Source organism: Myotis lucifugus, unplaced genomic scaffold (assembly GCF_000147115.1).
Source record: "Myotis lucifugus unplaced genomic scaffold, Myoluc2.0 scaffold_10, whole genome shotgun sequence".
Classification (NCBI taxonomy): Eukaryota; Metazoa; Chordata; class Mammalia; order Chiroptera; family Vespertilionidae; genus Myotis; species Myotis lucifugus.
The window spans coordinates 8,513,973-8,541,635 of NW_005871058.1; the positions used below are offsets into that span (position 1 = coordinate 8,513,973).

Sequence of the window (27,663 nt, forward strand, 5' to 3'; positions counted from 1 at the left end):
CCTTAAAACTCACCCTGTGCTTCCTGGGTGTTCGGCGCACACACACACTGGTAGTGTGTAAATGCAGGAGGGCTCTGCACACTTCAGGAGTCTCCATTCCACCCTGCAACCTTCAGGCAGGAGTCTCCATTCCACCCTGCAACCTTCAGGCTGATGCACCAATCAGCAAGAATTCGGAAACCTCCATTGCCCCAGTAGCCCCCACCCTGGGGACTTTGTTGGGTAGGGAAAGAATGACACTTCTGCTCTCCATCTTCTAGGAGCTATGGAAGGTCTCATATGCCCTTCAGAATGTAATATCCATGTTTGCTCCCCAAAGTGTGTCCCCTAGGAGACCCCCCAGACTTACTATACCTCAGGACTCTGGACTATATGTTGACCTGGTGACTCCCTCAGATCCTGGGATGTCTCCGAGGGGTGTCTAAGGATGAGTTTGTGTCCACTCTGTTTCTCTGTGCACTGCGGGTATGGTTTCCCGGTTTCCCGAACTCCACTTCCTGGGAACCCTCTCCTCATGCAGCATCCTTTGGGCGAGTCCCTGGCAGGTGGGTGGAGGCATCTGACAGACAGAGAGGAGGAGCTAGCAGGATTATTTTCACAGCACTGGTGTCATTGCATCTCCTGCGGCACCACGCTGTCGCTCCCTTAAAATACCCACGTCCTCCAGGAAAAGGACAGATGAGGATTTAAATTTAGCAACAGTGGGTAGGGGGAAGGGGGTGATGGAGACTCTGGGATGTGGTGGAGCTGACTTTGAGAAAACAGGAGTAAAAATCCCACGATGCCTGGGTGAGAATCCCAATATACAAGGATAAGGGAGTGTCGGCCCCAAATATCCAATCTCAAAGAGCTGCCCGCTTTTCCCAAGTTCTCACCTCAGGTCTGCAGCCCTCTCCTGTCTCCTCATCAGGTGTGGTCTTTCCCCCTTAAACACGTGCAGTTAGGATTATACTGTGGTCTCCCCATGGGCTGCGGCAAAAGCAACATTTGAGAAGACCTCTACTTTTAATTAGGCCTCTGAAGGAAGAGCAGCCTTCCTTCATTCCATGGTGCTACAGGGAGGGCAAAGTCCGAAAGGCATGAAGCAGTGAAGAGAGGGTAATACATTTTCCAGATGACAACTGGTCAAAGCCCCAGGGTACCAGGTGGACTTAGGCTGCTCATGCTACCTAGTCTCCTGATAGTTTAGCAGTCCCCTCACAGAGCCCAGGGCCAGGGCCAGTCCTCTCCCTTAGCCCCTACTCTTTTTTCTTTTTTGAGAGAGAGGAAGGGAGAGGGATAGAGAGATAGAAACATCAATGAGAGAGAGAGCGACATTGATCAGCTGCCTCCTCCATGCCCCCTACTGGGGATCAAGCCCACAACCCAGTCATGTGCCCTGACCAGGCATCGAACAGGTGAATTCTTGGTTTGTCGGTCAACACTCAACCACTGGGCCACACTGGCCAGGCCCTCAGGGCCCTATGCTTGACGAGCCATCTTGTTGCTTTGAGAAAATCCTACAGCACAGAGGGCCCCCTTGCCAGGTGAGGTCATGGGGAGCAAGGCTGATGAGGACTTTGCTATCAGCTCTGCCTCTGTTCAAATCCCAGCAACTTAGTGTTTGTTCTTTGTCTTTTTCTCTAAGCGTTGGTTCATCACCTAAAAGGGGAATTACTTCCTCAAAGGGTTGAGTGAGGCTTAAGTAAGAACTTTTTCTGAAATAACTCAGAATCAGCATATTCCATGTCAGCTGTTATTATCATTAATTATTGGGAGATGCACAAAACTATCCCTAGCCACAGTAAATGGGGTCTTTTAAACCATGAAGTTCTAGAGATCCCTGAAGTTCCTTTCATTCAAAGTCCAGGCAGCATAGGGTTGTGGTTTTGAACACATGCTTTGGAGTCAGAGACACCTGGATTTTTTTCTTCTCCTTGACAGTTTACAGGAGCGTATTGTGGCTAATGCCCGTAGGAGAACGACTATTTTTATAGTTTCCAGTGTGTTTTAAACAGATATGAGGTTATTTTTTAAAAAATATATTTTATTGATTTTTTTTTACAGAGAGGAAGGGAGAGGGATAGAGAGTTAGAAACATCGATGAGAGAGAAACATCGATCAGCTGCCTCCTGCACACCCCCTACTGGGGATCTGCCTGCAACCAAGGTACATGCCCTTGACCAGAATCGAACCTGGGACCTTTCAGTCCGCAGACCCTTCTATCCACTGAGCCAAACCGGTGAGGGCACGAGATTATTTTTTTTAATAGATAGGGGCTTTAGCAACGGGAGTCCCTAGGTTCTTAACAAACAAGAGCTCACAGGCTGTTGGGTGCCAACTTCTGTGGGTGACCTTGATTTGGATGGGCAAAGCTGACCTGGTACTACAGTTAATACAAAACAGAGATTAGTTCAACAAACAGGTGGTCTTTTGGTCACACCTCAAAATGGGCAGAATCTTGACTATGAGAGCTTTTTAAGTAAGGCATCGGTAGGTAGAAAAATAATATAAAGCCACTGTAAAATGGAGTTGGTGCTGCCATCCCACATGAACTGTCTTATTCCTCAAACCTTTGGGATGTTAAGATGGGGCAAAATAACCTTTGGATTGGGGCTAAACCAACACCGTGTCCCAAATAACTGTTTGTAAAGATAATAAGAAAGCTGGACTGAAAATGAAAAACATGTCTGGAATTAATGTCATGATGTAAGCTTATCTGCACCAACAGAAATGCCTTCCTTCTACTAATGTCATTGCGTACCAGGGGAAAAGGGTATTGGGTTAGGGCCTCTGAAAGGAGAATTTTTGCATAATCTTCAGGCCTGCCCTGCCATTCTGTTTCCCTGATGTATTGGAGCAGCTTCTCTACTTTCCCCGAAATAAAGTCCCCTGGAGCCTCCACCTTTGAAATTTGCAGGACAGCCTGGCCCAGGGTGCCACCTGCTGTCTACCTATCCCCCGCTCCCCGCACCCCCCCCCCCCCCCCCCCCCTCCGCACCCTGGGCTGGACTCGGGACTTTTGTTCTCTTTGCACTAACCCATTACGGCCCATCTACCAGCAGCCCTGAGCACCTCGTGCCCTTTTGCATGACACCAGGATTCCCCTGGCCTTGGAGCCAGGTGAGATTTCAGGGTTTCTCAGTGACCTTGAAGTTTGACACCAGAGCCACTACTGTGGCATATGGTGGGGTATGAGGCTTAATCCGTGGTTAAAAATCATTTCTTGCATCTTGTCTGTGCTTTCCTAGTTTGGAGCAGTGGGAGTAAGGTCACCATGGTGACCTTGACCAGTGGCGAGGGAGGGAGGAAGGAAGAGGAATGAATGACTCACTGGGCTCCTTCCCCGTAGGTTACCAGCTTGAGGTCTCAGGATGCTTGGACCCTATTTTCATCATCTAGTGCTATTCCCCCACTAGCCAGAGGTGGCAGAGGGCTTGAGGGCAAGCTTCTGTCTCCATGGAGACTGTACACGGCCAGCCAGGGGCGATTTAGAAGGGGACAGGCCTAGAAGGCTGGGAGGGCCCCCGATTTGAACCTCGCAAATCCCGCGTTATACGGTGCGCCTCCAGGGAAGAGCCGGAATGAACTGAGCCTAGAATCCAGCGCCCTCGGCTTTCACCGAAGCGGAGGAAGCCCCTCCTAGCTCCATTCTTCTTCGAGGTTCCCTTCAAATAAGTCCTGGAGTCCGTGATCCTGGTAAGAGCTCCCAGAGCGGTTCCAGACTTCCCCTTTAAGGCGCTCTTCCCCTTTAAGACTCTCGGTGGCTCCCGTCGTGCCGCCTCTCGACCTTAAGGCCCCGCCCCTTCAACGACTTCCGCGAGGCCGCGGCCGCAGCCCGGCGGTCACGGCCCCTTTAAGCCTGAGCCCCGCCCCTGGCGCCCCGCCCCATCTTTTCCTCTCCCACTCGGCCCGGCACCAGGTGCCCCGGCGGGTCGGGCGGCGCGGCGCGCGACGGTGAGCGCAGGGCCTGGGGGACCTGAGGACACGTTCACCGAGCGTTCCGCGTCCTTGCCGTGTCCTCACGGGTCCCGGGACGGGGCTGGGGCTGGGGCTGGGGCTTGGGCGGGGGAGACGGGGTGGTCCGGAGCGCGGGAGGGGTGGGCCTGGCTCGGCGGGGCTGGAGGAGGGGCTCAGGTGACTCCGGGGAGGGGATGTCCCTCCTCGATGCTGTGGGGCCGTGGGGAGTGGGGGGGCCTGGCGTTGCGGTCTGGCGGCGTCCCCACTCTTCCTGCCCTGCCCTGTCCCGCCGATACCCCGGTACAGCCCGGTTGCGGAACTGTCCCCCCCGTCGTCTCCCGGGGTCCAGGCCCCTCTGAGGGTTGCCGGCCGGTCAGTCCCGCCGCCTGAGTCTGCAGTCGTGGAGGCCGCTGGGGAGGCCCAGGCTGAAAGCGGCGGCCTGGGACTGGGGGTGGGGGGTGGGTGGGCGGCAGGAGAGCAGCGGTCCCCTCTCGGACTTCTGACCGAGGTGAGGCCGCAGCAGAAGGCACAGGTGGGGAAAGGCCGGGCGTCGGTCCGCCTCCTCCAGATTCTGGCTGGGTGGTGGTTGGGTGTGACTGCGGGACCTGAGTTCCTCACCTTCTCTGCCCATCAGAGAGCTGGCGGTCGCCATGGCGATGCGGGAGCTGGTGGAGGCCGAATGCGGGGGTGCCAACCCGCTCATGAAGCTGGCCGGGCACTTCACCCAGGACAAGGCCCTTCGGCAGGAGGGGCTGAGGCCCGGTCCCTGGCCACCGGGGACCCCAGCCTCCGAGGCGGTGAGTGTTCTTGGGTCGGAGGGCCCAGGAGTGGCGTGGGGTAGAGGGTGCCTGTTAGGAAGTACGTACACCGAACGGCTTTCTCTGTGCGCGGCCGGACTTTGTAAGACACGCAATACCCGACTGTGCGGTCAGGGGCACTGACCTCTTTCTCTTTAGATTGTCAAATAAAAAAATGACAAGAGCCCACACAATAGCCGTCCGCTGTGAATGAATGGAAATGAGACCTAGCCCAGCGGGTTGTGGTCACAGTTGGATGCCGGGTCAGGGCACATGCCAGGGTTGGGGCTTGATCCCCAGAGCGGGGTGTGCAGGAGGCAGTCGATCAGTGATTCTCTCTCATCATTGATGTTTCTATCGCTCTCTTCCTTCTCTGAAATCAATAAAAAGATACATTTAACAAAAAACAAAGTTATACCTATTTTTTTTTTTGGTCGGATCAGCAGAAAATTTATTTTTTGGTGTGCTGCAGAATTTTAGGAATTAGTTTGTGTGTGCCATGAGATGAAAAAAGGTTGAAAATCACTGCTCATCGTGTTGCAAAGAATAGTTACCACTCAATGAGTGTTTACTAAGCAACATGCTAAGCACTGTACATCTTTACACTGATGGAGGCAACTGTTTTATAGGTGAAGAAACGAGGCTCAGAGGTTTTGTTGTCTCCCTTCTGTCTAGGTCCCTAAGCCTTTGGGGGTAGCCTCTGAAGATGAGGTAAATATTCTAGTCTCTTCTGTTTAATTTTCCTGTTGCCCATTGTGTTTTTACTCTAAAGTTGGTTCACCCACATTTCATTCTTTGGACTTTCCTGACCAAATGAAATGTGCTTTAGCCCTCTTGCTTATTTTAAAAAAAATGTATTTCTTGGCATATTCCCAAATCTGTAGTTTCTGTGTTTTCTTTTCCTTCTGTTTGACATTAGTAACCCCCATCCCATGGCCCTGCCTCTTGCTGGGTTCATCTCACCATCTCTCTTCTGACAGTTGGTGGCCGAATTCCTCCAGGACCAGAATGAACCACTTATATCGCGTGCCCCTCAGACCTTCAAGATGGATGACCTCCTGGCAGAGATGCAGGAGATTGAACAGTCAAGTTTCCGCCAGGCACCCCAGAGAGGTGGGTCCAGAGTCTGATGGGAGGGGAGATCACCATTTTTTTGTGTGTGCAGATAGAGCCAAGGGGGTCCCATATTTGGATGCTGCTGGGACTGGGAAACTTGAGATGCAGAAGGAGACAACAAGGGGGTTCCATATTTGGATGCTGCTGGGACTGGGAAACTTGAGATGCAGAAGGAGACAAAAGGAACAGTGTTTTCATGGACACTCAGGGATCTTTAGGCATGAGAGAATGATATGCATTTCTTTTGTTTCTCAGTTCTCTCCTTCTCTATCTCCAGCCCCTGGGGTGGCAGACTTGGCCTTGTCTGAGAACTGGGCCCAGGAGTTTCTTGCAGCTGGAGATGCTGTGGATGTAACGCAGGATTATAATGAGACGGACTGGTCCCAAGAATTCATCTCTGAAGTTACAGGTGAGGCTCCTCAGGGGAAAATCTGAAGTGGTTCCTATTGGGGTCCAACCCCAGCAGGTCCAGGGATTCCCAAAGGTGTGGACGGAGTCGGCGAAGAAGGAATGACATGGAGATAGCATTCAGTTGATCAGCAGCCTAGCCAGGTTTTCTAGCCAGGATCTCCAGCCAAGTTCTATCTTTATTCTGTTACATCTGTATTTATATCAGTTGATTTTAATTGTATCCATTCTATTCCAAAGGTTAGGACATTTCTTATCTCCATTCCAAGGTTACTCTATTGTTCAATGAAGCTACAAGGAAGTAACTGAGGGAGATTATCTTAAGTAAAGATTATGTAGCTTAAGCATGATTGTAGTTAAAGTGATTAATTACCCGCCTGGCACTTAGTTAGGGGGTTTTATTCCCTCCCTAACTCCAGGGAAAAATCCCTACCTGGGGAAACAACCTTTCTCGGAGAGGTGACCTTGGTTAAAACACATAGCCCTAAGAAGGGGAGCAAACATATTAAGAACAGTATGCCGTATACCCCAGGTCCCTTGAAACATATGCTGTGCATATGTTTCTTCCCTGCAGCAACTGTGTCAAGCAGCAAGGATGGACCGGCTTCCGGCAGGTTCCCATGGGTCAATCAGTATTCTGCACTGTTACCCTAATTCATCTAAGGGTATATGTAGAGTGATTCAGCTGCTTATGACTTTTCTGAATTCTTGACTCATTTCTATGGGCCACTGAATCTGATTTCCCTTAGGTGATAATAATAATAGGGAATTAAAACTTATATTAAACAGAGGACTGTTTGTGTTTGTGAGAGAGAGAGAAAAAGGGGGCGGGGGAGGGGGTGAGGAATTATGTTTACTTCTTTGTTACCTGAAACTTTATTATTGTAGTTTGGTGGAGAAATTGGATGGATTGCAGTGTGGCTCAGGGAGGGAGAATTATTTAACACACCCTATGGGATTTTGGCATTAAGTTATCTTGAACAGAATTGGGCCTTGGAGAGTGAAATTGCTGAGTTCAAGGGCCTGAAGTATAAGATCTTGGAGGTCAAAGACATATACCTGATGATAATAATACAAATTAATGATAATAGCTAATGTTTATTTACCATGTTTAAAGGCTTTGTGTTTAGTGCTTTAAATGCATTATCTATTTAATCATGAGAGCCAGGAGATAGTTCCTGTTTTTATTCCTAGTTTTATAGATAAGAACTTTGACACAAATTTGTGAGTAGTGGAGTTGGGATTTGACTCTGGGTTTGAATGATTCCAGACCCTGTGGGTTTAACCATTATGTAGTACTGCTAGGCCTACAGCTTTTGCTCTTCAGGGTCTCAGCCAAATTTTCCCTCTTTGAGGGCATCCATGCTCACTGCATCCTTTGAGATTGATGCATGGTAAATAAGTTGTGGAGTTGGGATTTGAGGCAAAAAACATGAATGATGAGAGAGATTCTTTGATTGGCTGCCTCCTGCACGTCCCCCCACTTGGGATCAAGCCTGCGACCCAGGCGTGGGCCCTGACTGGAATCGAACCATGATCTCCTGGTTCATAGGTTGCTAATTTCACTGAGCAACACCAGCTGGGCTATATATGTTATATTCTTTTTTTTTTTTTTTTTAATTTTTAATTTAATTTTATTTTTTTAAAAATTCTTTTTAAAAAAATATTATAATAAGTATTACAAAGGGTATTACATATGTGTCCTTCCCCCATCCCCCGCCCTTGACAATCCCCTGCCCTCCCTTACCCCCCAGTGTCTTATGTCCATTAGTTATGCTTATATGCATGCATACAAGTCCTTCGGTTGATCTCTTACTCCCCTCCCTTCTGCCCCCCAACCCTCTCTGGCCTTCCCACTGCAGTTTGACAGTCAGTTTGAGGCAGCTCTGCCTCTGTATCTATTATTGTTCAAAAGTTTATAATGGTCTTTATTATCCATGAATGAGTGAGATCATGTAGTTTCCTTCATTGACTGGCTTATTTCACTTAGCATAATGCTCTCCAGTTCCATCCATGCTGTTGCAAAAGGCAAGCATTCCTTCTTTTTTACTGCAGCGTAGTATTCCATTGTGTACATGTACCACAGTTTTTTAATCCACTCATCTGCTGATGGGCACTTAGGCTGTTTCCAAATCTTAGCTATGGTGAATTGTGCTGCTATGAACATAGGGGTGCATATATCCTTTCTGATTGGTGTTTCTGGCTTCTTGGGATATATTCCTAGAAGTGGGATCACTGGGTCAAATGGGAGTTCTATTTTTAGTTTTTTGAGGAAACTCCATACTGTTCTCCACAGTGGCTGCACCAGTCTGCATTCCCACCAGCAGTGCAGAAGGGTTCCTTTTTCTCCACATCCTCTCCAGCACTTGTTGTTTGTTGATTTGTTGATGATAGCCATTCTGACAGGTGTGAGATGATACCGCATTGTTGTTTTGATTTGCATCTCTCGTATAATTAGTCACTTTGAGCATGTTTTCATATGTCTTTCGGCCTTCTGTATGTATAAAGTTACTTTTCAGTCTGCCAGATTTGTTGATAGAATATGCCCTCCAACCCTAATTTTCTGGGCCAAATAATTCTCCACTTCATGATTGCTTAGCTCTAGGAATGAAACACATCCTTAAGGAGTTTTGAATTTAGAAGGCCTCAGCTAACGTGGTGTGTGAGGTTCAATGATAATGAATCTTGTACTTTCATAGGAAAAACAGTGGGCAGTAGAAGCAGAAGGTGAGTGCCATAGATCTCCCCTGGACGGCAGAGGAAGAGGCTGTGGAATAAAAGGAATAACAATCTCATTGTGATGTTTTCTATTTTTGGTGTAAGTTTGCCACGAGTGGCCAGCTATGATAGAATCGTAAATACTTGTTACTTTGTGTTTTATGTATCCATTATCTCATTTGGTCTTTATGACCTCTCTCTGAGGTAGCTATTATTATTTCTATTTTATAGATAAGGAAATGGAAACTTGGCAGGTTGAGTAATTTGTCTGAAAATGCATGGTGAATAAGTTGTGGGAGTAGGGATTTGAGTGCAGGTAGGCTGACTATAGAATCTACATTTTTATTACTGTGCTATTTAGCAAATGCAGAAAACTGATGGATAGGGGTAGGAAGTTCTGAGTTTGAGTTGGATGTGCCTAGGTGGAATGAACACACAATGAAACTGTAAGAGGTGAACATTCTGAATTGGATAATTGGTACCTGGGTTGTTAGTTTGAACTCTACTAATCAGTGTGTCCTAGGACAGTCCTTTTCCATCTGTAGGCTTTAGATGCTTCAATCTCAGAGGTATCCAAATGAATCTGATTTTCTGCAAGAATTTCTCAAAAAATATTGTGAAGGCCAAGTGGTACTCTCTTGGTAATTTTATTTTGACTCCTTTGTTGGAGCAGGTTCCCAAATGCCAAAAAATTCTGAGTCTTTTGGCTAATATGGCCAAATATTAAATTACAGGTATTTGAAGAAGTCTTTTTCTCACCTTTGGGATTTTCTTTTAATTTTTCTCATGTCTGTTTTATAGTCCAGGCACTTTGTATTTTTTTTTCAGTTGCTTCTTATCTTTGAGAGGAGCGTTTCACAGAAATGGTGTTCTCTGTAAGGAGCACTTGTGGCCTGAGTATGCTTTTGTAAAACACTCTAATTGAGAGTCAGGAGGAGGAACTGGTTATTCTTCAACAGAATGGACAAAGGAACTAGGCGGTATTATAAAGTCTAAGTGTTAAGCATCTCATTATTAGGTCTTTACTCTTGAGCCAACAGTCTAGTTGGGGCAAAGGAAAAATAAATGTTGCCTATAAGAGCTAGTGAAGGATATATGGATATAAATGTTGGGAATCTGTGACATTAAGAGACAGAGTGCATGATCAAAAATATTGTCAACGATATATTTTATTATATTGGTAATATCTACATATATAAGAAGCCTGTGGCTGTAATGCTGTAACGACCAAACAACCGGTCACCAAAAGGTGCATGGAGCACCTCTAGGTCCCCCCCCCGCCCCCCCGCCCCCCACACTGGCCCGTGAGCTGCTCGTGGCTCGTGGCAGTGAGCTACTCGTGCACGGCAGGACTGGGGTCCTGGTGGCGCGGCAGGTCTGGATCTCACTTGATTTCATGTGCTGGGCCTCTAGTATTATTTATAATTAGGTATATTCTGAGAGTCTTGATTCTTTATATTCTCAGATTTTGACATTGCTTTCTCAGATGTTGAGATTACTTTGTTGAATTTATTCAGGCTAAATCTCAGTTAAATGGAATATAATATAGAGTTCTGCTAAACATTAATACTGAGGGGATAAATCTCCTCAGCATTAAAAGCAATGACAGTTCTTCAAACTGGGGACAAAGACAGGAAGTCCATCTTAGTATCTGGTTTGTAAAGATGTGGATGCAGAGCAAAAGGAATGAACACTGCAGGCTTATGCTTTCTCTATGTTTACACATTCTTTAGGGCCCCTTAGAATAATTTTTTTTTGCCTTTTCCCCCCTGACTCCAGAATAGTAAAGGGCAAAGTCCTGGAGGTTGAGAAACAAACAGTTTAGCACCCTCATTCGACCTGTTGCCTTGATATGTTTATTCAGATGTTGCAGCTGTGCCCTTTGTCACTAGAGCTAAGACAATTTCTAGAATTAGACTTAAAAACATAGCCCTCAAAATTAATCAAAAGTGACTGAAGTCAGAATAATGTTTATCTCTGGGGGGTGGAGGTATGAGGGAACCATAAATATTCTGTATCTTGATTTGGGTGATGGTGATTTGAGTTATATTCATATGTAGAAACTAATGAAGCAGTCTATTTAGTTTGGTATACTTTATGAACTTTCATGTTTGTATTTTAAATCTCAGTTAAAAAAATAAAAAAAACATCCAGTAGGAAGAATGGACCCTTGTATCTTTAATTCTAGCTCAGTGTTCTGGTTCTCAGATTCTCTTGGTAGGTATAGTAAGATGAAATATGATGCTCCTTTCGTTAGGAGGGTGTGAACTCTGTAAATGGAGAACAGACCAGAGATTTGGTTAAGGAACTAGAGTTCTTCTGTTCTCCCTTAGTTCCTTGCTGCTTTCCAATAGTACCTTTGAGGAAAGTGAAGGTCCTAGTACCTGCTTTTTCTTATTGAGGTTTCTGACACTTTAAGCAAAAGGCTTTGGTCCTTATTCTTTTTATTTGGTCTCCTGTTCCCGGTTCAGTAAATTTCCATGCCAGGCCCTTGGGGGAGTAGGTTGGATACTGAAAATTTAGTAATATATATATATATTTTGACCAGGGGTCTCTGAGGGATTAAATAGGATTTTGTCTGCTTTGGCTTGGTCAAGGTAGTACTCTTTTTCTCAGCCCCTTCACTGAATCCTGTGTGATTTTTTCAACTCTCTGCTCCTTGCAGACCCTTTGTCTGTGTCTCCTGCCCGCTGGGCTGAGGAATATCTGGAACAATCAGAGGAGAAGTTGTGGCTGGGAGAGCCCGAGGGAACGAATGCCAGTGATCGCTGGTGAGTGCAGCCATTTCTTCCTGGATGGATCCCTGTGGAAGGAGGATTGGACAGTTTTCCCAGCCTCCTCCAGCCTCCTCCATCTATATTCCCAAACCATCTTGCAAAACCTTCATTTTGTAGATTAAGGTCCCACCTGTATTATGATCCCTAAGAATCCTAACTGTCCTAACCAAAAGTTTGTAACTTTACCTTCTGCGCCCTGTTTCCTTTTTAAGTTGGAGCCTGTCTATTCTTTCTCTCTGCAAAGATATGTTTGGGGAAGGGAGAGTTAAAAGGATATAGCTATTGCTTTACACTCCTGCCCAGATGTCCTTCTTTAATGTAAATTGTAGATCCTCAACAAGAGAGTAGAGTAAGGTCACTCTCTTCCCCCATAGGAAGTGTGATTGCCATGGGCTGGGAGTGGGGAATAGCATGGGGAAGGTAATGGCTAACTAATGTGTAAAATCAGTTTGTTCCTACCTGTTCCAGGTATAATGATTATCATCCTGAGGATGATCTACAGCATACTGCCAGTGACTTTGTGGCCAAAGTGGATGACCCCAAATTGGCTAACTCTGAGGTGAGCCACACCCCACTGCTGCTTTGCCCAGCAGAGCTGGTCTTGGAAGTCAAGGGTCTTGCTTCTCTTACCCCAGTTCAGTTTAAAGAGAAGGAGATGAGATCCTTGGTCTGTTCCTTCTAATTGAGAATGGAGACTTTGGATCTGCCTCTTCTTCCAACATTCTTTCCTCATTTCCTTGCTTGCTAACCCCCCCCCCCCCCCCCCGCCCTGCCTTCTTAAAGCTTTTGAGCCAGAAAGACTTTCTTTTTCTTCTCTACCTTGTTTAAGGCCCTGTGCATTGCTCTCCAACAGCCCGAGAAGTCAGGGGGAGGGCTAAGTGCAGGGTCTCTGGGCATGGTTGAGAGTGCACACTTGGAAGTTCTTTCCCGAGTGGCCTATGTGTGTCTCTGTGCCCCAGTTCCTGAAATTCGTGCGGCAGATTGGCGAGGGGCAGGTGTCCCTGGAGTCCGGTGCAGGGTCGGGCCGAGCTCAGGCAGAACAGTGGGCAGCAGAGTTTGTACAGCAGCAGGTAGGACATTGTCACCTCCCAGTTCCACTTCAGAGCCAGCTGGTGTCCTAGGCCTTGGGTTCAGTGTTCAGTGGTCCCAGATGGGGAAGGGATTTTATTGTCAGCTTGTCTTGGTAGCGTTCAGGTCCGAGTGGGTGGGAAAGAGATTCTGAGAATGTTCTTCTCAGAAGTGTCCAGGTTGGTGGTGTTCAGTGGGTATTTAGTCAGTGTTTAGTGGGTAGAAAGTTGGTGTTGGTGGTATGACCATCCTTCTTTGTCACAGGGTACATCAGATGCCTGGGTTGACGAGTTCACAAGACCAGGGAACACATCTGCCCTTGATATGGAGTTTGAACGAGCCAAATCAGCTATAGAGGTGAGAGCAGATAGTGCAGGAGCACACACTGCACAAGAAAAGACTCCATGGGAGCAAGTGGGTGTTAACACCAAAGATGATGAGCATAGTGTTCCTGGATCATCTGTCAGAATTGTTTGGGGTTGGTGCCTCTCAAAAATGCTAATTCCTGCATCACCTCAGATGACTGAATCAGAATCTGGGAGTAGGATCTAGGAATCTGCATTTAGAAAAAGCTCTTCATATATTCTGAACACATTGAAGTTTAGTGCTTAGGGAACCGTTCTAGTGGAGCTGAGGTGGGGTGGGGTGGTCATGATGTATCCCCTTTTTCTAGCTTCCTTCCCTTCCTTACAGTCTGATGTCGATTTCTGGGACAAGTTGCAGGCAGAGTTGGAGGAGATGGCGAAACGGGATGCTGAGGTTCACCCCTGGCTTTCTGACTATGATGACATCACGACTGCTTCCTATGATAAGGTGAGAACTAGATTTTCAGATCGCAGGATTTCCTTGTTTTGTTGTCTCTCCTTTAATCCTGAATTTGGATATTCATCTTTTTTAATCCTCACCCAGCAATATTTTTCCATTGATTTTTAGACAGAGTGGAAGGGAGGGGGAGAGACACACAGAGAGAGTCATTGCTGTGAGAGAGACACATCGATTGGTTGCCTCCTGCCCGTACCCCTACCAGGGCTGGGGATTGAGCTTGCAACTGAAGTGTGTGCCCTTGACTGGAACCGAACCTGGGATCCTTCAGTTTGCAGGCTGATGCTCTATCCACTGAGCCTAACAGGCCAGGGCTGGGTACTCACTTTTATGTAATTATTTTCTTAAGCCCCTTTTTTCTGAAAGGAACATTCCCTTGCCCCTGCTGTCCTCTAGTAATTGAGAGTATGCTTTATTCTTAGGCTATAAAGGTTAATAATAGACCACCCTTGTCAAATAACAATGGTGCGATGACATTATACTTATGGTAGAAGTTTGCACATGATGCAGCAAGAGCTTGGGAGGTTGAGAACATTTTGAGAAGATAGATAACTCCTTTGGTGTGGAGTGGTAGTTGGTAGACTCTCTGTGCCTCCACACCTTAATACCTATGTATTTTTTTAACTCACAAGTTTACTTTAAATTCTGATCTCTTCCTACAGATCACCCAATTTAGGGTGTTTTCAAAGAATTATATTAAATAAATGTTAGGAAAATTTGCCAGCAGTCAGTGGTGAAAAATGATCAAATTTTGCATATAGCATATACTATTGACTTAGAAGTGTATGTTATTTCAGGGTTATCACTATGAAAAAATACTACCTGTGGGTTGTAGGGCATTTGGGGATGTGGTTAATAATTAAGCTGCTGAGTTGAAGCATGATAGGGAAGGGAGAGAATTGCTTGGTTTTGTAAAAGACAAAATAGTAACTGAGGAGGTGAGTAGGGATATCTTTTTCTCAGCTCAGATCTGTTTGGGAAGGGATTCAGGGGCTAGAACCAGGGATTGAGATACAAGGCAGGATGCTGAAGGCAGATCTTGACATAAGGGAGCTGTGCAGAGATAGAGATGAATAAAGTTGAAGATAACTTTAAAAAAATCAATGAAAAACTTAGTACTAAGAGAAATATGATTTTGCCTATTATCCCAGTCTGATTTCCCACTTTACCTCATTACTCTCTGCCTAACATGAAACGCCACTAGACAAAACTTTGCACAGAGCATCATAACTCTTCCCTGAAATGAGAATTCCTCAGCTAGACGGGGACAGTGTATTTCTGAAACATTTCTGCCCTCAGGATTTTGGGATTAGCTATCATTTACCATCTGATACAGATTAATATTAATAACTTTTAAGAATGAAATTGGGGAACAAATGAAAAATTTCTAAGTGCTTCAACACATGCTCTCTTATTATTGTCCACAATGACTCCATGAGTTGGGTAAGATTTGCATTTGAATGGCAGGGTCTCTAATTCCAAATTGCCTTATAATGTAGTTATCCTTTACATTGTCACATATTGCAGGATAACTAGAAATGCCCTGTGAAGAGCTAAGGAGAGCTTATCTTATTACTGGAAGCAAATCCTGGCAAGACATATATTCTGTTCATTGGTGAGAAGTCAAGGATTTGGAAATTCAGGTCTATAAAGGGTTCCTAAAATAAGCTTATGCCCGGCATGGATCAGAGTTTGTAGGCCAGCCTAGCGTTCCAGTTATTGTGAACAGGAGCTAGAAGTGTGAGCACAAAACTGAATGACTTCACTGTAGTCATACATGATTTCCTTATTAATATGGAAATTTTGTCATCATTTGTTCAGATACCTTTCTGGAGACCTTCAACTTTTCCACCTTTGTCTTGGTTGTCATCTCCTATTCCTGCTGCTCTGTGATGACTCCTCCTCGTATGGGTTCTTACTTGGCTTCTCTTCCTTCCAGGGGTACCAGTTTGAGGAGGAGAACCCCCTGCGTGACCACCCCCAGCCTTTCGAGGAAGGGCTGCGGCGACTTCAGGATGGGGACCTGCCGAATGCTGTGCTGCTTTTTGAGGCGGCTGTGCAGCAGGATCCTAAGCACATGGAAGTGAGTGACTCGTTCTTCTGACTTCACGTTAGAGACTGCTTTCTCTAGTTTTGAGGGAGGTCCCAAAGAGTAGTCCAGATGGACTAGGGCCAGTGTGCTGGCCTGGGATGGGGTGAGAGTGAGATGGTGAGTGGTGGGGAGCCAGAGGAGGGGAGGATGGAAAGGTGAATACAGGGGTGATGGAATCTGTCAACTTCTCTCTAGGCTTGGCAGTATCTGGGTACCACACAGGCAGAGAATGAACAAGAACTATTAGCCATCAGCGCACTACGGAAGTGAGTACACTGAGAGGTGGGGTGAGGTGGGTCCAGGGCTCTCCAAATCGCCTTTAGAATGATAAGAGCCCAGATCCAGATCCATGTCTTCTTTCAGGCCACTAACTAGAGTGTTTTTCATGATTAAAACTATAAGGTTTGGAGTGAGTTGGCGATAACTGGTTCCATTCCTTCAATAGCTTTTAGTTTTATTTGTGAGACCCTGGCTGGTTCCTTGGCTGCTAAACTGTTCCCTTTCTCAGATCTATAATTTTATTAGTAACTATGTGTAGAGGATTCCTCTGTATCTTAATCGGAGGGAGTTGGCAGGTGAGGCCATCATGACTGCATTCCAAAGCTTGGCTTGGATCCCAGGGTACTGATGGGTGCCATTGTCACTGCAATACCAGTTCTGTCCATCTCTGTTCAAACAGGTGTCTGGAGCTAAAGCCAGATAACCAGACAGCATTGATGGCACTGGCTGTCAGCTTCACCAACGAGTCCCTGCAGCGACAGGCCTGTGAAACCCTGCGAGACTGGCTGCGCTATACACCAGCCTATGCCCATCTGGTGGTGCCCGGGGAAGAAGGGGCCAGTGGCGCAGGACTGGGCCCAAGCAAGCGCATCCTGGGATCTCTGTTGTCTGAGTGAGTGAGGAGTTCCTGGGGTGAGAATGGTAACCCATTAGGAGGAGAACCTTGATTTTCGATATTTGGATAGAGTGAGACTCAAGGATCTACTAGTACTTGAAGGAGGTCTGCATTTTACAGTGTAATGCTGGGAGGAGACAGAAAAACAGGTTTGTAAATTAGAATTTGGGAGTAGAGTAGGAAGGATGGCTGATAGATTGATAATCTCTGGGATCTGATTGACTAATTAAGGAATTATTTTGGAGGAGTAGGAATATGTAGACATGTCCATCCACATTTTTCTCTTCTTTTCTAGCTCCCTGTTTCTTGAAGTGAAAGAGCTCTTTCTGGCAGCTGTGCGCCTGGACCCTACAAACATTGACCCTGATGTGCAGTGTGGGTTAGGGGTCCTTTTCAACCTGAGTGGGGAGTATGACAAGGCAGTGGACTGTTTCACAGCTGCCCTCAGCGTTCGTCCCAATGTGAGTCTCAGGGGAGGAATGGAAATAGGACATCACTCTGTACCTTATGGAAGAATCATTTGTTGGGACCTTTGGAGTCATGGGATAGTTCATTCCAGTGTTCCATGTACAGGTTACCTTGGGAGAATTGGGCAAAGAAGGGTGGGTGTGCAGAGCCATCTGAATTTACAGGAGTCTGTATGATGAGAGTGGTTACATTGAGCTACACAATGAACTGTTGAGGGGAAAGGAATGGGGTTGTAACATACATTAGCTAAACAGATTGGTGAACAGGGGAGGAATGGGCAGAATTTGATCTGAGCTTGGCTTATGTTCCTAACCCTTCTCCATCCCTATCCCAGGACTATTTGCTGTGGAATAAACTAGGGGCCACCCTAGCCAATGGAAACCAGAGTGAAGAAGCAGTAGCTGCATACCGTCGGGCCCTCGAGCTACAACCAGGCTATATACGGTCCCGCTATAACCTGGGCATCAGCTGCATCAACCTTGGGGCTCATCGGTGAGAGTATCTATTGAGTAATGAATGAATGAACTTCTTGGTGAGGGTATCTACTGAGTAATGAATGAACCTTTTCTCCCTGCCTTTGTCCCTAGCTCCTCATTCTCTGTTCCTGTTATTTGACTATCCATCCCTAGCTTTCTTTCTCCCCATACCAGCTGACCTACCTCCTTCCTTGGTGTTTTGCTCACCAGCTCTCATTTCTGTTCCCTACAGGGAGGCTGTGGAACACTTTTTGGAGGCCTTGAACATGCAGAGGAAAAGCCGGGGCCCTCGGGGTGAAGGGGGCGCCATGTCAGAGAACATTTGGAGCACCCTGCGTTTGGCATTGTCCATGTTAGGCCAGAGCGATGCTTATGGGGCGGCTGATGCCCGGGATCTGTCCGCCCTCTTAACTATGTTTGGCCTGCCCCAGTGACAGTGGGATGGGCTGCCCTGTGAGTGTCTGCCTGGAGGGGTCCCCGCTCTGGATGTGACTCCCTCTCCCCAAATGGGCCTACCAAGGGGGTGGGCTGATGATCATAAGCGGTACGGCCTCTCAGGAGTGGCCTCAATGTAGGGGTGGGTAGTCTTTGTTCTAGTTCCTACATAATTGTAGGAAAATGAGCTGTATCTCTTGAGTCCCTTGGTAATTCAAGGGTGCACACCCGGCTACAGATCTCTGCATATCATGCCCTTTCTTGGTGCTGCTTTTTGGGTAGGACCCAGAGATAATAGGGTAACTGTTGTCATCAGCTGCCATTTCTCATAGGGTCTACCACATTTGTAATGTCTGTCCCCCCTCCCCCTTTTACTGGGAATTGCTAATAGTACAGCTTCCTTGGGCAGTTATGTGTAGGCCATTCTTCTGCCATGCACCTCTGTGATGACCATATCTAGGGCGGGATGGCAGGAGTTGGCCTGTTGGACTTAAATGTTGATTTGGCTCAGCAGAGTCAAGTTTTGGTAGGGGTGCTCATAGTTCTGTCATTCTTGGACCTCTCCTGGTTGTTGCTCAGATTCCCTGGATATGATGCTGCACACAGGAATGCTGGCCTCACTATCTGGGGGTCCTCAAGAGCTGCCAGGGTAAATTGCTACACAGTGTTTGGGTGTTGGGTAGCAGGAAGGCTCACTTGTGGAATTAGCTAGCCTAGAAGGGACCTGATGGGATCAGGTCAAGGGCTGTGCTCTGTGCCCTTTGGTGGAAGGACGGCATCGGGACGTGGGATGTGAGTGCAGGAGTCCCTCCTCGTCTTAGACCTGTGAGTAGGAATTGAACTAGTAGCTCTTCTAGAAAGTTGCTTCAGAAATTGCCATCTTGCCAAATTCCTAGCAAAGAGATGGTTCAGTGTTACCTTAGCACTTTGCTGCACGTCTTGAAGAGTTTCTAGGGGAGAGTGTAAAATATCCCTTTCCCCTATAGTACCTCTGCAAGGTGAAGATTGAGGGAAGAGGAGGGAGCCTCTTGGATTCTTCTCACCTGTGCCCTGCGTGGGGAGCTACACTAACCTCCAGAAATGACTGCTGAGCCTCTTGCCTTGTCATTAGTAGCTAATGATCAGAATTTTTTTTTAAACTACCATGGTCCCAAGGTTCCATTCTGAGATTTATTTTTCTTTGTATGAATATGTGTAAATGATTTTAAAATAAAACTGTAAAATATTTGTAGGAAGAATAAATGGAACTGACATGGGTCTGAGTACTATTGCCAAGTATGAAGTTGGGGTGTTGGAAGGTGGGTTGGTGTTTGGAGGATTGGGATTCAATAGTTTTCCTCTTTATCTTTCAAATTCTCATTGGTGTACTGATTGCACATCTGTGTACCTAGCAATTACTCAGCACCTATTACGTACTAGGTACTATGAATAAGATGGACAGGGTGCCTGTGTTCATGGAGTTTATGGTTTATCAGGACAGACAGATGTTTAACAACCATATGCACTTTTCACACTTGTGTACTACAAAAAATATGGGGGTGGTGCTATGTCATTTTTGGGTTTTGTAGTTTTTTCCAATGCTTAGGTTTCATTTAAAGGTTTCATTCGGCTCTGCCTGGTTTTCTCAGGACTGTATGAAGAGCCATATCAACATGGGTCACTAATCTGGGGAAAAATTAAAAAATATAAACAAATATATTTGAAAATAAATGTTCATGGCCACATTAGAATTAAAAAAAAAATCTAAAAGAACTTGTTCTGTAAATTTCTAGACAGTGATACATTATTTTAGTTATTTATATTTATGGTACAGTTTCCAAGGCCAATAAATGTTAATATAATGAGAAAAGGTTAATAAATGCACAGAAAAGAGAATAAAGAAATATTCCAATATGCTAAAAGTGTGAGGATTTCCCCCTTTTTGTCATATCCCAATTTTTTTTTTTTAGTGCACATGTAATACTTTCAGAGGAAAGAAAATAAAACACCATGAGGGAGGAGGGTGTCTGTGGCCACCACCTGGGTGATCTCCAGGCAGCTGGAGACCGGGGCTCTGAGGAGTGGGCAGTATGAAGCTCCAGGCCTGGGAGTGGGCTGGGCAGGCCGAAGCAGTAGTTTTGATATGTGGAAATATAAGAAGGAAGAAAGTGGCCGAGTAAATGGCTTGAAAGCTTAGCTAACTTCTGGTTTAAATGAAGTCTCCAGGTCTGTCTGCCTTGCCTGCGTTTGGTGGCATGACGGCATCCAAGAGGATACTTTCCTTGCATAGTCAGTGCCAACTGCCCCTTGAATCCAAATCAAATCCAGCCAGTATTTATTGAGTCCCTGTCAGGCACCAGGGTTACAATTAGCAAGGCAGACAGGGTCCCTGCTTTTATGGCTTACATACTAGGGGGAGAGACAGAATAAGCAAGTATATATGAACATTTCAGTTATTCATATGTGTTTTGAAAATATCAAAATGGCACATTGCACAGGAGAGTAAAGGGGAGGGTTTGGGGAGACAACATTAGATAAAGTCGTCAGGAAAAGGTCTTTGTCATGAGGTGATCTGAGTGAAAGGGAGGAGCCACCTATGGGGAGTTCTGGTCCCAGGGGCAAGTGGGAAGACTGGTGAGGTTAAAAGCTCTGCAATCCCACAGGAAGAAGGCTGGGGTGGAGAGGAATAGCAGGAGAGAGGGTCGACAGGTGGTCAGGAGCCATGGCAGGGAGGCTCTTTTCCATTATGGTAAAGAGTTTGAATTTTATTCTAAGTTCCACAAGAAATAGCTGGAGTGTTTTGAGCAGAAAAGCGATGTTATGTGATTTAGTTGCTGCAGCGTAAAGAATGGATCATGGAGGGTGTGGAGGCTGGGTTGGAACTGAAGCAGGTGGGCCAATTTGGAAGATCCTGGAGTAAGCCAGGTAAGGGATGTTAGTGGGTTAGTGTAGTGTGGGCATGGAGTGGAGGGGATGGAGAGTATGGAGCCAGAGAAGGTTGGATGAATTCAGTATATGTCTGTCTATCTATCTATCTATCTATCTATCTATCTATCTATCTATACACATACACATACACATCTACAATAATAAAAGTGTAATATGCTAATTAGACCAGATGTCATCCGGACAACCTTCTGGAAGAAGCCAGGGTTGCGAGGGAAGCCCGGGTCCTGGGTGCCAGAGGGAAGTCGGTGCTGGCAGCGGGGAAGGAAGGCCTACTCCTGCATGAATTTTGTGCATTGGTCTTCTAGTATATACATAAACACACACACACACACACACACACACACACACACACACACGTTTCAACTGCTGGAACTTGCTGCTGGATTGGCTGCAGAGGGTAAGGGAAAGAAATGAAGGATGACTCCCACCCTGAGCAACTGCAAGAATGGTGGATGGAGCAGGTTTGGGAAGGAAAACAAAGTTCCATACATTAGATTGGAATACATTAGAGTGGAGGTAGAGATCTCCAAGTAGAGATTTTAAGTAGATCATTAAGTCTTAGGGGTACGTCAGGGCTATCTAGATAAAGTTATGTCCTTTATACAGGTGATATTTAAAGTCCTGAGACTGGATATGTTTACCTAAAGCGAGACTGTAAATAAAGAAAGAGGGTGTAAGGCTGCAAAACTATGGATTACCAGGCATTTGTTCCTGTATGATACAAATCTGTACAGAGTAACCTTGTTTTTTTCTATGTAATCTGAATTGCATATCTTCTGCAACTTTAAGAAACAATTTAACTCCCCACCCTCCCTCCCAAGTTTTTCTATTTACAGGAAGAAATGTAACTGGCAGATGTCTGAGTGCTCAATTCAGTATGACTAGACCATTCTCCCTCTACAGGTAAACTGATAGGAGGTGAAATGATGGAAAGACTGCTTGGTGTGTGAAGACAATTTGATAGGACGTCTTTATAGTCCCAAACTCTGGTTGCTGGTGGGCCATTTTCACAATACTGTCAAGCCTACTAGACGAGAATGTAAGCATGCCAAGGCACCCTCTTTTCTAAATAGTGCATGTACGGGCATTGTCTCTTGAGGCTCCTCTCCACTTACTTAAAACATTAGAAAATGATTGTTTTTAAAAATGTAAATGTTTAGAGCAGTTTTAGGTTTCCAACAAAAATTGAGAGGGAGATACAGAGATTTCCCATATTCACGAGACAAAGGGTACTTTTCTGGAGGGCTCTGCTAATGGACAGATACTGAAAGGTATAATTATTGTTGATAATACGAACTCATCAGATAAATGTGGCATCTTAAAACTTTACTTAGGCCCTAGCCTGTTAGGCTCAGTGTATAGTCAAAGGGTACGTACCTTGGTTGCAGGCTCCATCCCTGACCTGGTTGGGTGATGTGGGAGGCAACCAATTGATGTGTTTCTCACATCAATGTTTCTGTCTCCCTCCCTCCCTTCCACTCTCGCTAAAAAAAAAAGAAAGAAAGAAAGAAAAAAAATCAATGAAAAATATCCTTAGATGAGGATTAACACCAAAAAAATTTTTTTACTTAGATTGTGTATGTGGGGTACCTTTGTAGTCTGCATAATGTGTACTAATGACTAAGGTTAAGAAAACCATTTTATAAAGACATTAAATTATTACATTTAAATATTAATGAAATAAAATTATTTAAACACTCATGTAAATACATTTATATGCCCTTAAATAATGGCAAAGGTAATAACTTACTTTATCTCTAAGGCAAGTGTACAGTGGAAATTACACAACTGTTTTTTTTTATTCAATCTGCCTATTTCTTTTCTCCAGAAATTTACAGCCTCTGCAGACATGGCTTCTGATTCAAAAAGCTGGAGTCCCTTGGGATCCTGACATCACCTTGGGTTCCCTTACTCACCATGTTTCAGTGCTCTTAGGCTTTCATATAGGAAAACAAATCCTCACTTGTTCAAAAAAGAGATGAAAGTTTGGTCACACTAGACATTACATGACAGCCTTGTATTTTAATGAAAAGAAATAGATGATCCAGGGGGTAAAAAACCCACCACAATTTCAGGATAAAACACACTGCCTGTCCTTGGATTTCTAGCAAATCACACATTTATTTGACCCTTTAGGCCAATGGGTCTCTTGTTTTGAAAAAGGGTTGCCACCTGGGGCCATACTTTTTTCCCCCTCTAAGCTCTAGTCAAAATTTTCTAGCAATCTGGAAACTCATCCCCAAATCCCTGCTTAATCTCAAATGTCACAAAGAAAGAAACAATTGGGTTAATATCTAACTTGATAATATTTTTAAATAATTATGAAAAATTCTAAGAAGACAGAGCTTAAACAGCTTTTCCTCTAAGTTTGACTACATAGGCTTCATCAGTTCAAAAAAATTAATGTGCTGATTCCACTAACAACATCTGGCAGCTGCTGCTACGCAGCAAAAACTACTACTACCACTGTTATATATTTGAACTTACCTTACGTTCTGATGGTTCTCAAAGCCAAGGCTATTCTAAGTGTTTGGATCACATTAAAACCAAGCACAAACTTGGAGAGGTGAGTTTGCCTTTTACTCCTTCTTAGTTTAATCAACCAGGTCAAGGCACTGGTTTCTTTTAGTTTAAGTGAGAATGAATTACTCTCGATCTCTTTGTTTTGAGAAATGATCCAACAGAAGAACACATATTCAGATGGTTCAGTAGGAGGAAGAAAAAACAACTATTTGGGAATCCATTTGCTATGGCCAACGTTAGGTCAACAGCAGATGGCGCCAAAGGCCCTTAATAGCAACCAACAGTTTTGCTTGTCATCTCCATTATTAGTCTGTTTCCCACCCCATTTACCCAAGATTGCTCAGGAGTGGTGATTAAGAGCATAGACTCAGGAGTCAGAGTAGCTGGCTTCACAATGCCATATTTGCTAGTTGGATGACCTTGGATGAGTTATATAACTTGATTTTCCTCTTTGTAGAATAGGGATGCTAAGAAAAAAGTCTCATAGGATTGTTGTGAAGAGTAGATGAATTATACATACTAGAGGCCAGGTGCACAAAAATTCGTGCACTGGGGGTGGGTATCTCTCAGCTCGGCCTGCACCCTCTCAGAGGATGTCCACCTGAGCGGGGGAGGGGAAGAGAAGCAGGCCTAAGCCACAGTTGGACATCCTTAGTGCTGCCACAGAGGTGGGAGAGGCTCCCTCCACCACTGCTGCATTGACCAGCCGTGAGTTGGCTTCTGGCTGAGCAGCGCTCCCCCTGTGGAAGCACACTGACCACCAGGGGGCAGTTCCTGTGTTGAGCGTCTGCCCCCCTGGTGGTCAGTGCGCATCATAGCGACTAGTCGTTCCCGGTAGTTCTAGGGTCAATTTGCATATTACCCTTTTATTATATAGGATAATTCCAGAGGGAAGGTCAGAAGTATGGATCTATACCAGCCGTGGGCAAACTACGGCCCGCGGGTCGGATCCGGCCCGTTTGAAATGAATAAAACTAAAAAAAAAAAATACCGTACCCTTTTATGTAATGATGTTTACTTTGAATTTATATTAGTTCACACAAACACTCCATCCATGCTTTTGTTCCAGCCCTCCGGTCCAGTTTAAGAACCCATTGTGGCCCTCGAGTCAAAAAGTTTGCCCACCCCTGATCTATACTGATTCACAGGGAATGGCTTGGATTGATGTTTAGTACCTTAGAAAGAACAAGATGGAAGGATTGACAAAGGAAATGGAGAAGAGATATGTAGGTCAAGTACATACAGATCTGACCTGTAGAACTTTCGGATAATAAATTTGTGTTAATTTGTGTTATAGCAGCAATGGAATTGCTGTAGCAACCAAGACAATTAAGTTGTTCTGCACAATACAGTCAATTCCCAGTAAGGGTAACAACAGACAGAGGGAAGAGGCGCCAGCAGGTCATGTTTCAGGGGCAGGATATGTTTGTGACTAACATATTTCTATGAGGATTTTCCCAGGAGATTCAGTGGCTCAAAAAGTCTGGTCCCCTTGGTCTGCTGTCCGAAAATTTTTATTCAAGTGTCCAGTCAGGGTACATGCCTGGGTTGCAGGCTCGATCCCCAGTGAGGGGTGTACAGGAGGCAGCCAATCAATGATTCTCTCTCATCATGCTGTTTCTATCTCTCTCTCCCTTCCTCTCTGAAACATGTTACTGCATTAGCTTAGGTAATGTAGCAGATGTAGCCTTTACAGTGAGAAGGGAAGAAAAAAAACCAGAAGAAAGTATGGAAGACCAATAGGTAAAATGGGATATAAAGGAGGTACATAGGAGTAGACTTTACACTAATCTGAGGTCCTTAGAGGGCCTCAGAAGATGCCTGTAGCCTGCAGTGGCCTTAGTTAGCATGCCCAAACGGGGAAAGATTCAACGATAAGGAAAAAAATAATCTGTTCACAGCCTTTTTAGGTGTTAAAGGGAAAAACAAATTTTTTTTTACTGTATTTTCAAGCAGGTCTGCAGGCAGGACTAAGCTGCACCAAAGCTCCATGTGCAACAGTGCCAGTGTGGGAACAACTAGCTTTGAATTTTGAGAACCGGCCATAGAAGGGCAATGTTGGATCAGCTGACCCAATTCTGCTCTTCTTTTATTTTGACTTGAACTGTCTTCTGGGCTAGAGAGCAAACTGTTGACACCAACCTTGGATTTAAGTGGGTTAAGAATCGCCTCCTACAAGAACTCAGATTCCTCTGGAGTTGCTAATTATAACCTCTGATCAGAAGTGAGCCGAAACCGGTTTGGCTCAGTGGATAGAGCGTCGGCTTGTGAACTGAAAGGTCCCAGGTTCGATTCCGGTCAAGGGCATGTACCTGGGTTGCGGGCACATCCCCAGTGGGAGATGTGCAGGAGGCAGCTGATTGATGTTTCTCTCTCATCGATGTTTCTAACTCTCTATCTCTCTCCCTTCCTCTCTGTAAAAAATCAATAAAATATATTTTTTTAAAAAAGTGGATTAATCATGAAGCTCATGAAGCTTAAGCATCTTGGCCTCTCCTGCACCAGCCTCTTCCAAGGCCTTGAGAGGGGCCCTAGCACGGTGCTCACAGGGCATATGGTTTCAATGTGCCATTTTCTTGGATTGAGAAAAAGAAGGAATTCAATGAAATTGTTTCTTATCCAAAGGCCTTTTTCATTAGTATAGAAATGATGGAAAGATAAAAATAAAATCAAAGATGATGGATTGACTAACCCAGAGGAAAGAGGGGATGCTTAAGAATTAAGGTTAAGATGCTAAGAGACAAAAGCAGGGTAATGGGAGCATGACTGCCAGCACAGACTGGTATAAAATGAAAAAAGTTAACTCAGCCTCTTCCATTAAAAAATTTTATTTTGTTTTTGTTTTGTTAATCCTCACCTGGGGATATTTTTCCATTGATTTTTAGAGAGAGTGGAAGAGAGAGGGAAAGACAGAAACATCGATTGATTGGCTGCCTCCTGTACAAGCCCTGACCAGGGCCTGGGCCATGGAGGAGCCTGCAACCAAGGTACGTGCCCTTGACCAGAATCAAACTGCAGGCTGACGCTCTACCCACTGAGCCAAACCGACTAGAGCAGACTCTTCCATTTAAATGTCTTCTTCAACTTAGCTCAGGTGCAGCGTAATAGATACTTCACCAGTAATTGGTTCCAACTCCCTGCTGGTTTTTCTCTTTTTCAGGAGCTATTTCCTCTGTTTCTCCTCCCAAAGACGGTTCTTTGATGAAGGGGCTTTTTACTACCCTAATGGCAGTGGGGAAAAGGTCCTTGGTCTGCATGGTCCCCAGTTAGTATCTGCTTGTCTTTGATTTAGTAGGTTTGATCTGGTCTGGTCTCTGGGCATTATGCACTGGACTTGTGGAGAAAAGAATGAGGTCTATTCAGTGCCAAGCTCTTTGCTAGCTGTTGCTAGTCAAAGTCTGCAAAAGGCTGAACAAGGATGATGAGATGAACCCGAACCAGCTCATGACTTTGTTCATGGCCTTGTGATGAAGTGGGCTTTGGTAGAAGAACCTTTGTTAACCCTGTACCATCCACAAGGAACACAGATTAGTGAGGTGGATCTTCCATGCTTTTGTGAAATAGCTCAATAATTTCTTTATAATAGCTTATAGATCTTGAAAAAATATTTTTATTGAATTCAGAGAGGAAGGGATAGGGAGAGAGAGAGACAGAAACATCAATAATGAGAGAGAACCACCCATCAGCTGCCTCTTGCACAACCCCCACTGGGGATTGAGCCTGCAACCTGGGCATATGCCCTGACTGGGAATTGAACCGTGACCTCCTGGTTCATAGGTCGGCGCTCAACCACTGATCTAAACCGTCTGGGCTATATAGATCTTTTTTAATTCCTAAGGAATATTTTGTGTTTTGGTCACTCTGTTTCTGGTAGGTCTTAAGAAACTGTTCCTTGAGCAAGGATGTTTAATTATTAACTTCTCCAGAGAAGAGGTTACTTGACCTCTTAAACCCCCACTTTCTTATGGGTAAATTGGGAAGGAAAATGCTATGTTACAATATTGTTGTAATATATTGTATTGTGTTGCAATCCAGAAGGCCAATTTACTAGTTATGGGCAAAGTAAAGGAACAGAATTCTTCCTGCTCTTTACTTCTGCATTTCTTATTCAGAACCAAAATATTTGTATAACAGAATTTCTTCCTGTTACAGTCATGTGTGGTTTTAACTGAAAATGTGCCAAATGATAAATACATAAACA

General features: G+C 45.1%; 2 protein-coding genes across 9 annotated transcripts in view; both read left to right on the forward strand.

Moving 5' to 3' along the window:
• The first annotated feature begins 3,876 nt into the window (after window positions 1-3,876).
• Window positions 3,877-19,273, forward strand: PEX5 (peroxisomal biogenesis factor 5). Of its 8 annotated transcripts, none has more exons than XM_006084193.3 (16): window positions 3,884-3,936; window positions 4,574-4,736; window positions 5,412-5,447; window positions 5,717-5,849; window positions 6,130-6,261; window positions 11,644-11,749; window positions 12,224-12,314; window positions 12,715-12,825; window positions 13,088-13,180; window positions 13,517-13,636; window positions 15,585-15,728; window positions 15,933-16,003; window positions 16,417-16,629; window positions 16,928-17,093; window positions 17,435-17,592; window positions 17,809-19,273. In XM_006084193.3, exons 2-16 carry the CDS (start codon window positions 4,590-4,592, stop codon window positions 18,008-18,010), a joined length of 1,923 nt encoding a protein of 640 aa, XP_006084255.1. In that variant the 5' UTR covers window positions 3,884-3,936; window positions 4,574-4,589; the 3' UTR covers window positions 18,011-19,273. The 8 variants fall into 8 exon arrangements, with proteins under 8 accessions (XP_006084259.1, XP_006084255.1, XP_006084257.1 ...); XM_006084195.3 differs by having other exon boundaries at window positions 13,541-13,636; XM_023750005.1 differs by having other exon boundaries at window positions 13,547-13,636.
• Window positions 19,274-21,389: 2,116 nt separating this feature from the next.
• Window positions 21,390-27,663, forward strand: part of LOC102428432 (antigen WC1.1-like) — a 47,528-nt gene continuing 41,254 nt past the window's right edge. The window contains exon 1 of the mRNA XM_023750009.1: window positions 21,390-21,978. The gene's annotated coding sequence lies outside the window, so the exon portion shown is untranslated. The remainder of the gene's footprint in view (window positions 21,979-27,663) is intronic.

Excerpts from the sequence above, each read along its gene's own strand:
- PEX5 (XM_006084193.3), top strand. The coding sequence starts at position 4,590 with ATGGCGATGCGGGAGCTGGTGGAGGCCGAATGCGGGGGTGCCAACCCG. Across the intron at positions 5,448-5,716 it reads GGGTAGCCTCTGAAGATGAG|TTGGTGGCCGAATTCCTCCA; the intron begins GTAAATATTCTA and ends CTCTTCTGACAG. Across the intron at positions 13,181-13,516 it reads GAGCCAAATCAGCTATAGAG|TCTGATGTCGATTTCTGGGA; the intron begins GTGAGAGCAGAT and ends CCTTCCTTACAG.